General features: G+C 34.9%; 1 protein-coding gene across 6 annotated transcripts in view; it reads right to left on the reverse strand.

Moving 5' to 3' along the window:
• Positions 1 to 12,292, reverse strand: part of Alms1 (ALMS1 centrosome and basal body associated protein) — a 218,155-nt gene that overhangs the window by 146,174 nt on the left and 59,689 nt on the right. For all 6 annotated transcript variants that reach the window (XR_009225689.1, XM_046432182.2, XM_046432183.2 and 3 more), the window contains exons 3-7: positions 12,092 to 12,287; positions 5,210 to 5,327; positions 2,840 to 3,810; positions 1,815 to 1,933; positions 1,425 to 1,568 (exon numbers count right to left, since the gene is read on the reverse strand). Coding sequence is in view for 5 of the 6 variants with exons in the window: in XM_046432182.2 (XP_046288138.1) it covers positions 1,425 to 1,568; positions 1,815 to 1,933; positions 2,840 to 3,810; positions 5,210 to 5,327; positions 12,092 to 12,287 (1,548 nt within the window). In the remaining variant the exon portion in view is untranslated. The remainder of the gene's footprint in view (positions 1 to 1,424; positions 1,569 to 1,814; positions 1,934 to 2,839; positions 3,811 to 5,209; positions 5,328 to 12,091; positions 12,288 to 12,292) is intronic.

Below are 12,292 nucleotides of genomic sequence, written 5' to 3' on the forward strand. Positions count from 1 at the left end.
ACCTTGCAAAGGGATATTTCACAAGGCCAGGAGACATTTTTCACTGTTATGACTTGGGGAGAAAAGAATACTGCTGATATCTAGTGAGTAAAGGCCAGAGATGCTGCAAGACATCCTAAAATACACAGAATAAACCCCCCCCTCCCAAGAAAGAATTACCTAATCCAAAATGATGATGCTGCCAAGGAACCCCGCTCCACATACAGCACTGTTTTCAATTATCCCACTCCTAAGCAACTCTTTTGAAATATAGTTCATTAATATAAACATATATGATATACATAGATACCGTATGTGTATTTAACAGTAGTTTTTCACCTCAGCTTCAAAATATAAAAAGAAACTTCTTTTATCATGATGTTGACTTCAATAAAAATTTCATTATAGCAAAGCTTCAAAACATAGAACTATTAGAGAAAGTAAACCAAAATAAAATGTAGAGTGAAAAAAGATGGGAAGTATTGAAAATATAAAAACTTCATTACTAATTGAAAATTGGAGGAATCAGGAAGAAAATCTCTATCATTGAGCTACACTTCTATATCCTTATCCTTAAAAAATAAATTGACTGCAATTTGACCCCAATCTTTATGTCCTTTTCACAGCTCTAAGCTATATCACAAATAAGTAGCTACTCAATCACTTAGAAGAACAATTAGTAGATATCAAAGTAAGTAAAGGAGTATGAATGACTAGTCTTAAGAGACAGATAAGGAGAGCAAGGAAAAATCCAAGGAGCAGGCAAATCCCCTGAATGCATGATGAGCCATACAGAAAGAGTACTATCATATCTGGTATGATATGATTTCTTTTTCAAAATAAAAATACTTGAATATTCTAATACCTATTTCAAGGCTTGTACACTGATTGTTTCTTGGCCTTTTTTAATATATTTGTTTAGATGTTGATGGGCCTTTTTTTGCTCATTTATTTATATGTGGTGCTGAGAAGCGAACCCAGTGCCTTACACATGCAACCACTCTACCACTGAGCCACAACCCCAGCTCCAACTTCTTAGCCTTTTGGCTAAGATCAAAGCCAATACATTGAAAACCAGCAGAAGGAAGCACAATCATTTGAATGTCCCAGTAAATGCATCTAATCTTAACACTGTCCCAAAGACTTCCTGCTGCATGACATGAATTAGGATGCCTCAAGATAAAAGGCCTATGAGCTCCAAAAGATGCTCTTTCCAAGACACCACAGAAATTACTAGGTCTTATGGTTTATAAAACATAGACATTTCTTTTATGCCAGCCTCTAACTTAATGGAGCATATTGATGGATATCAGATGAAGACCAGGTTACAAGTCGCCCATTAGTGTTACAGGATGTTTAATAATAGGTCCTTTACTTTCATTATCATCTTTTCACTAAAATATTCCTTTACCCAACAATAAGAAATGTCAAAGAGAAACACTTACAGGCTTTTCAAAATTGCTTTCCTCCTCAGATAGTAGTTGTGAAGTATGTTGCCAGGGCAGAGAGCTATCACAAAGATCATCAAGCAAATTCTCTAAAACGTCCAGCTCACCATACTCACCAGTCAAATCATGTTGATCACATGTCTAGAAATAGTAAAAAGCAAAATAAAGACAAATACAATTTCCTGAAATAATACCTGAAAAGACCATGTTTCCCACAACTATCATTTTTTTTTTAATTTTGTTTTAGTTGTAGTTGGACACAATACCTTTATTTTATTTTTACGGGGTGCTGAGGATCAAACCCAGGGCCTCACATGTGCTAGCAAAAATTCTACCGCTGAGCCACAACCCCAGCCCCCCAACAAGTATCATTTTATTGTGTCTCACCTCTCTTTGTAGGTCAGCAACACTTTCACTGCATACAACATCATTTTCGTCTAGGCTACAGCATTCAGTATCATTATCCATAGTAATGTCATCAGAGTCAGCCTTCTCCTGCAGTTCCTCTACAAAACAGGAGTCATTTTACATAACTCTATGTATGGTAAAAATGGAGTTAGTTCCCACAGGCCAAGGTATTTCCCCTTGGTCTATATCAGCTTTCAGCAATGTCTCTTGGCTGACTACAATTAATGATGCATCATCAGTCAGTGGTAAAGCACCTAATGACTTTGCATCACACGCCACCGAGGTTGCTGAAAAGCTGCTTCCTACAGCTGCAAGAGGACCTTCAATGACATTACTAGAGTTTACATTCTTACCCAAATTATAGTCTGAGGAATCAGCAACTTCTTCAAAGGTTTGCTGCTTTAAATCTTGTAAAACCAAAGAATCTGAAGTTGATACTTTCATTGAATAAATAATGTTTGAAGATCCTACCTTCTCTGCAAGGTCAAGAGCAGAAACAGACTTTATCTTCCCAGTGGGAAGAAATGGTTCATTGCATATATCATGCTGAAATACAGCTGATTGTGTTTTGCCAAGACCAACAGCCTGGTCGTAAGGTTTTCCACTTAAAAAAGCAGATGACTTAAGCTCTGGAATAACAGAAAGTAGCTTAATGAACATTTTCTGAGGAGAATTAAGGGGTGATTTTAAATTTGGATACCAACATAGGGAACTATTATCATCATCATTTTTATGCAATAATGGTTGTGAAACTTCTGGTTCAAACTCCCCAGAAACAGACTGATAATTTGGAAACTTAAGTGTATCAAACAAAGAGTTTTCATCAATATAATTTAATGAGGAAAGATCTGGACTTTTTGATTCTCTCTTGTGGCTGTCATCTGTTAAAGACTTACTGATGCCATTTTGGATTTCACTTACTGTACTCACTTTCTCGGAAGGCTCAATAGAGGCAATAACTGCCTCAAAGGCTACACTTTCAGTAGCAATGACATTTTTCTCACCAAAAGCAGATGTTTCCTTTTGGTTTCTTTCCTCTTGAAAATACAGTTGTACTGACGTCTCATCCAAGTTGGATGCAGCTGTCTGAAGGGGACCACCAGAAGCCTCCATCTTAGAGATATCATGTCCTCCAGAGAGTATATGTGCTTCTGAAACTTTTACAGAATTATCAGGAACTACAACATTCCCAACATACTTTACATCTAAAGATCTGGGATGCACCTCTGAAGATAGCAAATTATTTGTAGACTCCTTTTGTTTAAAACATTGAGATAATTCTTTCTGCAGACCTCCTTCAGTTCTTTCATATCCCTCCAAAGAATTCACCTTTTGTTTCACCTCATTCTCAGCAGAAGAACTTAAAAACACACTCTCAAAATTATGACTATCAGATGTCAAGGGAACTGCTTTTCCTCTTCTTTCCAACAAAACTCGCAAGAAAGAATATGACATTTTATTATCATAAGCAACTTCATGTGGAAAAGAAACATGGTCCTTATTGGTTAGACTTGGTTCTGTCTGCTGTAAAGGCTCCTGTTCCCAATGCACATGTAAACCAGAAGCATTAAAACTGTCACTTCTTTTAGGAGCTATATTTTCATCACTAATATCAGATAAAGTTGAAACTGAAACTTGATCTTTATCAGCAAAATTGTTTCCTGGCTGCTGTATGTCTTTTTGTGTCTTCCATGACATATATGAACAAAGAGCATCATAATTATCAGAATCTTTGGGGATTTTCAGTTCATCAACAGTGTTGGATGAAGTATTCTCTTTATTATTCTCTTGTTCAGGAGATAAAAAAGAGCGCTGAGACCCAATGGCTGTGCTACCTGTAAGTACGTGCTGAGATACACTAAAGCAACTGTTAACTAAGTCTGAAGATACTTCTGAGGTAGCCTGGTACAAAGCTTCACTAACTTCCGATGGCCGAGAAAACCATTCAATGTCTTCAGTCTTATCAGGGATTCCTCTGAAAATATATAATCATATATAAATAAGTAATACCTTAATAACATTTAATTTTTAAGCACTAAAATAAAAATACAAAACTGATATTTCACTGATATCAATTTTATTTGAAAGTATGTAAAAAAACAAATTTTGAATTCCATTAAAGTGGCTAACAACAGAATAAAGCAAAATCTTTGTAAACACAAGGCGAACTATTGAAACTGTGATCCTGATATTATCTCAGACTTCTCCTAAAACAAAACAGAATCTGATTTTCATATTATCAAAAAAAGATTTTTAATGAAAAATTCAAAATAGTCTTTTTAGCTTTACTATTTTAAATATTTAGTTTATCACCTACCATGTATTAATTCATTTACCAGTCTTTTTTATTCTTGTGAAAACCATTTCAAGAGATACATTCCCAAAAAAATACCATAGTAACTTAATCATAGGTTGACAATCAAACGTGTAGAGAACACTTTTCAATAAAGTTATTAAAACTAAATATACAGCACAAGGGCAGAGCTTACTTTTTACATTCTACGCATCTACAGTGTTGTTTGTTTTGCAATGCTGGGGATCAAACCCAGGGCCTCGCACATGCTAGGCAAGTGTTTTACCACTGAGTTATAACCCCAACCCAATATCTATAGTTTTTAATTTAAGGTGGATTTTTCTTTCAGTTCTAAAAGCAGAAGAATTATATTCTTGAATAAGTTTAATTTTGTTTTAAGGAATTCCAGACTTTTTTCCCATTATGATTACTCTAAAGGACTTTGGAATATGTTATAAAACTTCATATTCACAGACAAGGTAAAGGGTTGGGGTTGGAATTGTTGTTCAACAGTAAGTGCTCACCTAGCACATGTGAGGCCCTTGGGTTTAATCCTCAACACCATATAAAAATAAATGATAAGTAAAATAAAGGAATTGTGTCCAACTACAGCTGAAAAATAAATATTTTTTTAAAAAAATAGAAATATAAATCATTAAAAAAAGAGATTAAGTAGGCAGATTCAATACCAATTGATCAAAATGAGAGTGTAGAACAAGTAATCTAGAAATGAATACTTTTTTGAAGAATGAAAGTAAGAAGAAGGGAAGAAATGATGGTAGCACATGTATGAGAAAGTTGATAAAAAGGAAATTACAGTGTGCCTTATAATTAAAATATGCCTTAAATACTAGAATATATTGGAAATTATTTTAAAATAAACTAGTCACCGGGCACATCTCTACACATACATTACCATGCCAAATTAATATACACATTTACCACCTTACTACCACCTTCAGAGTGTGTACTAATATCTTACCTCTAATTCAAAGTCCTGCCTTGGCCTGAAGTCATAAATATTAGAAAAAACTCATGATATGAGTAGAAAGGGTAGAGGAAAATAAATAAATCATCCTACCTCAGAGGTGCAAAATCTAGTTGACTTTGGTGAAATAAGGAATCAGACCCAAGTTCCTGGTCTTGTGTCAAACATGTCAGCAAAGGCAAATCAGGAGAAGCAAAGTTATCCTGTATGACTGTAAAATTTCAAATATAAAAATGCTGAGCAATATAAAAATGGATTGTTTAGCTTACACATGTAATACTTTATAAAGTACTTAAATATACTGCTAACTGGACATTTCTACAATCATTAGAATAAAAAAATGATAATAGCAGCTACCATTTATTGGGCCTAGCAAGATCCAGACACTTAACATACGATATTTCATTTAATCCTCAGGACAGGTACAATTATATCTACATAATACATGAAGAAACATAATTTCCAAACTTAAAAAGTATTATGGAATCTGGCTGGGCACAGTGGGGCATGCAAGAAATCCCAGCGGTATGGCAGGCTGAGGCAGGAGGATAGTGAGTTCAAAGACAGCCTCAGCAAAAGCAAGGCACTAAGCAACTCAGTGAGGCTCTGTCTCTAAATAAAATACAAAATAGGGCTAGGGATATGGCTCAGTGGTCAAGCACCCCGAGTTCAACCCCTGGTTACCCACCCTCGGGGGAAAAAAAAAAAGTATTAAGAAATCTATTCACATTCAAACAGCTTAAGTGCCAATGATATTTGAACCTAAGCATACTAACTTTTAGCCAGTACAACACTATTTGTTTCATAACTATTTTGAGTGTTTCTTTCAATTTTAAGTAATATAAAGACATATCCATTACATCAAAGTGTGGCCAAGGAACTCCTAGGTCCTAAGACACTTTTAAAAGATACCTAGATTCAAAATTATATTTTAAGTAATATTAAAATATAATTTGCCTTACTCACTCTCATTCTCTTAAAAGGGAACAGTGGCATTTTCTATGACATGTATGATGCAGCAACAGATTGAATGCAGAAGTAGTTATGAGTATCTTGCTGTCTTAAGTAAAATAAGGCTACTCACAAATATTTTTGCTTTGGAAAATAATAATTTTCTACAAAACTGCACTTTGTGTTAATATACAATGAGGAATTTTCAGCTTTACTATTTTAAATATTTACTTGCTATTTTTAAATGAATCATTAAATATTTTCTCAATTTCTGTTTTAAGAGGATTGGAGTTATGGCTCAATGGTAGAGCACTTGCCTAACATGTGAGACTCTGGATACGATCCTGAGTACCACATAAAAATAAAAAAATAAAAGTATTGTGTTCATCTGTAACTAAAAAACTAAATTAAAACATAAATTTCTATTTTAAGTCCCCTAACGTGGAAATTATCAATAACCCACATAAACAAAAGCTTGTTGGAGCTACCAATAATTTTAAAATGTGTCAAGGATGCCAATTACCTAAAAAGTTTGAAAACTATTGCTTTAAAGGAAAAAATTCTTGTGATTTCCTGTCAACTTCAATCATATTCATGACAATGCCCTTAAACACCTATGAACGAGGAACTGGGAGTGCACCTCAGTGGTAGAAAACTTGACTAGCATTCATGCACAAGGCCCTGGGTCAAATCCCAGTGCTACAAAATAAATAAAGTTAATTTTACAATACGCATAAACTAGGTACTAAGTTCTTACTCTTTATAACAGTTGTACAATACAAAACAAAAAATTAGCCATGCGTGGTCATGCACACCTATGGCTCAGGAGGCTGAGGCAGGAAGATCACGAATTCAAAACCAGGCTCAGCAAAAGCAAGGCATTAAGCAACTTAGTGAGACCCTCTCTCTAAATAAAATACAAAATAGGGTTGGGGATGTGGCTCAGTGGTCAAGTGCCCCAGAGTTCAATCCTCTGCCCCCCTGCAAATTAAATATCAATGGAAACAAAAAAAAAACTTTATTACCAAAACAAAATTCTATTTAAAATTATCTTGATGAGTGGTATTTTGCTAAGCTAAATTGCTTTCTCAATATGATGCAATATTGATTGCCACAGTATAATTTCTTAATTTCAGAATGCCTGCAATATTGCTAGGTGCAGTGGCTCACACCTGTAATTCCAGTGGCTCAGGAAGCTGAGGCAGGAAGATCACCAGTTCTTAGGTGAGACCCCATCTCAAAATAAAAACATAAAAAAAAGGGCTGGGAATGTGATTCAGTGGTTAAGCACCTCTGGGTTCAATCCCTGCTACCAAACAAACAACAACAACAAAACCAGAATTCCTGCAATACTATGTATAAAAGGCAGTCTCCACCCTCTCACCACTGTTTACCTTGAAATTACTGCAAACCAAGTGTTATGATTTGGATATGAGATGGCCCCCACTAAGCTCACTGTGACAGACAATGCAGAAAAGCTCAGAGGTGAAATGTTAGATTATGAGATCTGTAATCTCATCGATGGACTAATAATTTAAATAGATTACTAGGTAGTAACTATAGTCAGGTCACTAGGGGCCTGCCCTTGGGGATTATATATTTTGTTCCTGGCTCCTTTTGATAAACCCAGCCTAATTCCCTCTTAAGATTGGAGGCCATCTTGCCACAAAGGCATGAAAAGTTAATTTCGGCTTTACTATAAATTACTGCAATTTCTAAACTTGCTTGGAATGCCTGCCCGTGCCTTAAACTCACCCATGCCTGGCTTTCCCTAGCCAGATAACAATCCTTTCTGAAGCTCTAATGGCGCCTCATAAATTCCGACGTTGGGATCTAATTTACTCCCTAAGTGCTGAACCAGTAGACCATTAACCAGCCTTTGGGTTATACTTGTCAAAATTGTGTTATCTGTAAGTTCTCAAGACACCCCCCCTTTTTTTGTAACTTTCTGGACTATAAAGCTGTGCTCCTAGAGCTGCTGAGCTGTCTTCTGTTCCCACAATTTTTGGGAGAGACAGCCCCAGATGGTCTGAATTACAAGCTTGCTTTAATTTGATTTCAACTGGAGTCGGTGGTCTTTTCTTTGCATTGTGGTTTAACCCTTTATGCTCTACTCAGCTAAGCACTTTTTCACCACTCTTCTGCCTGATGCTCTGACTCACCTTGGGCCCATAGCAGTAGAGTCTGACCATCCTGCACTGAACCTCTGAAACTATGACCCCAAAGAACTCTTCTTCCTCTAAAAGTTGTTCTTACCAGGTATTTTAGTCATAGTTTAAAAAGCTGACATGCCATGTTTCATAGAGCCCTTCACTTTACATACCCATGTACTCTAACACTTTTCTATCAATTTATTTATTTATTTATTTCAGTACTAGGGATTGAACCCAGGGGTACTCTACTACTGAACTACATCTCATCCCTTTTTATTTTTTATTTTGAGATAGGATGTGGCTAAATGGCTCAGGATAGCCTCAAACTTATAATCCTTCTGCCTTAGCCTCCCAAGTAGCTAGATGTGCCTGTATACTCTCATACCCTTGCACACTTTATCTATCATAACTCCTCACACTCTTGTTTTCATTTTTGGTCTGTTTGTTTTCCATAAAAATTGTCAGCTCTACCTCCGCTTTGTTCACAGATATATCCTCAACGGTTAAGCTAAGTATCTGTACACTTAGTAGATATTCAAAACAGAAGTATTTATTTACTGAATTAACTAATTAAAAATGAGAAATTGATAAATACTGATGTTACCATCAGGAACAACTGATTTTTTTTCCTTTGGCCTTTGACTTAGAAAAACAGTCTTAAACTTTCAAAATAGATGTCCTTTACCCCTTGAAGAATGATGAAGATTTTTTAACATAGTCACCAAATATACTAGGGTTAATGCTACAGGGGGGAATCTTGGGCAAGTATAAAAATGTATTGTCCAATTAAATGCTGAGCATTTAAAGAATCTAAGAATCTTTTCTAAAAAATATTAAGAGTTCCTGGGGCTGGGACTGTGGCTCAGCGGTAGAGCGCTTGCTTAGCACATGCGAGGCCCTGGGTTCAATCCTCAGCACCACATAAAAATGAATAAATAAAATAAAGATATTGTGTCCAACTACAGCTAAAAGATAAATATTTTTAAAAAATATATTAAGAGTTCTCCTTAATCAGGTTCCAAACCTACAGAAATCCATATTATCTTTTATTTTTACTTTTCATATAATATATATTTTATGAGATGTATTTTTTTAATTTTTTTAGTTGTAGATGGGATATAATACCTTTATTTTATTTATTTTTATGTGGTGCCGGGGATCGAACCCAGTGCCTCACACATGCTAGGCAAACTTTCTACTACTGAGCCACAACCCAGGCCCTATGAGATGCATTTTTAAGAACTACAAGTACCACTGAGCACGCAAGGCTTCTAGCTACATAAATATAGCTTATTCATATCCATCAAAATTTTTTCCCAATTTTTTTAAATTTGTTCTTTTTACATATAGATAACAGAAGAGTGTATTTTGACATACATAAATGAAGTATAATTTCGCATTCTTGTGGTTATACTTGATGTGGAGTTACACTGGTCATGTATTCCATATATGAATATAGAAAAGTTATGTCAAGTTCATTCTATTGTCTTTCTTATTCCCATCACCCCTTTCCCTTCATTCCCCTCTATCTAATCCAATGACCTTCTATTCTTCCCTCCCCATTCCCCTTATTGTATGTTAGCATCTGCATACAGACACAACATTCAGCCTTTAGAAATCCTTATTATCTTAAATAACTACCTAAGTATAACTAAGAAAGAGCAAGTAATAAATAAATTATAAGCAGCATTTCAGCATATTGTTAAATATTTAACACTATTCCAAGATGGAGTTGGAGAGTTAACCCAGGTAAATAGGAAAATGTATTTTCTAAAGGAACAGGCCAGAGTTAACAAGTGATAAATCTCACATGCATGGCATACATATGTGCTTAAGTGGTATGGCCAAGCCTTTTTCTTACACCTTTCAACTGCTTATTTCCTCACATTTAGACAACTGTTGACAGCCTTGATTTCTCTTTTATTTAACCATTCTGTCATCATCAGTGATATTCGCCACAGGTGACAAACTAAATACCCAATGACAGAATTAATGCATAACAAAATAGTAAAATGGAATATACTCTAGCCATCAGATCCAGGGATCTACTCAATAATTTTAAATGTTCTATTTTATCTCCAGTAAGTGAGAAACTGGAATTATACTACTTTTACATTTTAAAACATTATAGAAGTCACAGTATAGTCTCTTACCCATACTAAAATTTATTACGGAATTTTGCTTGATACTTTGCTGTGACACAAAACTCACTTTTTGTTGTTGTTATTAAGCCTCTTTTAGAAAATCCTTTCTTATATCAAATTGAAAAAAGCCCCCTATAAGTGCTGTATTCTCATTTTAACTCCTATAAACATGTCTGCAAACATTTTTTGCAAAGACAGAGTAAATATTTTAGGTTTTGTTGGTCACAGTGGACTATCACTTATATTTTGTTTTTACAATCCTTTAAAAATAAAAATGGGTTTGTAGCTCAGTTGGTAGCACATGTGAGGTTCTAGGTTTGATCCTCAGCACCACATAAAAACAAATAAATAAAATAAAGATATTGTGCCTGTGTACAACTAAAAAAAATATTTTAAAAAAACAAATAAAAATGGCTAGAGATATAGCTGTGAGGCCCTTAGGTTCAATAGCAAGCACTGAAACAAAAAAAGAAAGAAAGAAAATAAAAATAAAAATGTAAAAACCATTCTTAGCTCACAAATACTACAAAATCAAGCCTTGACCTGGGGGTTTTCATTTAGATTCTTGCCCTACAGACCATTATAACACTCATCCTAGGGTACTACTGTTTTGTTATTAGGTTATCTTCTCAGAAAAAGTGGATTTCATCGATCTATCCATAGAATCAAACAAGTAGACACTTAAGATACTTGTTACATAAATAAATGAATAAAAAATAATAAATGAATTGCCAGGGAGGGAGAGGGGAAGTGCTGGGGAGTTATACTGGCTAAATTATATTGTTATATTGTGTGCGTGTATGAATATATATCAACAAATCCAATTACCATATATAACCCATAATGCACCAATTTTAAAAATGTGGGGAAAAAATGAATTGCTTCCTCTTTAGCATGGCAGCCTTTCAAATATTTGACCATCCTTTCCCCTTACCCCACCCCTTTCATCTACTATGATTTTCACCTCTCCAACAACAGTACTCTAATTTTGTCAACATGTTAAAATGTGGACTTAAATGACTTTAATGATCTACATCATAGAATACTTTAGCACTAACATCTTGATTTAGATAATATAAGCTTATGTTTGAAAAGAACTTGCTGAATCAAATCCTATCACACTTCTCTACAAAATTCTATAAAATCATTTCAGTTAATCCCTTGATGATGTGAAAGGTGCATAAAAATTTATCTTTTTAAAACTAATAAAACTGTTCTAAACCTAAACAAAGGAAAGTAGTAAGATCTACCTGAGTTAAGCCATTTAACCTCTTTATCTCAGTTTTTGGTCTCAAAGCTGAAGATAATAACCTAAGTTTTAAAAAATTCTCAGAATTGAACAAGATAAATACAGACAATTGTTGGTTGGTTTTGGAAACATGTAGTCTCCACTGCTGAGAGAACCAGTCAAAGAATAATATCTCCATTACCCAAGAACAACTCTACCAATTCAGGAACTGAAGAGGCATACCCACTAAAGAGGAAGTGCACCTTTCTGCTTTCTATGAGCACTGGGGCATGATAAAATGAAGGGTAAATGCACATTTGCCATAACTAGACCAGCTGGCCAGTGTAGAAAACAAAAAACAAACGAATCCCTTTGAGTAGAACTCTATAAAGCTCCTCAACTCAAAAAGGATTTACTTATGTACAGGACTAACAGTCCCCCAAAAACTACTTTACAAATATGAGATATTACTATTAGTTAAAAAATACAAAGGCATTACCTAGCAATGGAGAACATAAGAGATTTCTGTTTCGTTCCTTTACATGTTCTTCTGACTGGGTCAATATACCTTCCTCCAAAGACGGGAACTCTATCACTTCAGACCCTTCCGCTCCAATGTTAATTCTGGTCTGTGATATATCCAAGCTTTGAGAAGAGTCCATTTCTTGAGGAAAATAATTCCAAGATTCTGTTCTCTATA

The sequence above is a fragment of the Marmota monax genome, unplaced genomic scaffold (genome assembly GCF_021218885.2).
Source record: "Marmota monax isolate L192 unplaced genomic scaffold, Marmota_monax_Labrador192_F-V1.1 WCK01_AAM20220418_F8-fsc00106, whole genome shotgun sequence".
Lineage (NCBI taxonomy): Eukaryota > Metazoa > Chordata > Mammalia > Rodentia > Sciuridae > Marmota > Marmota monax.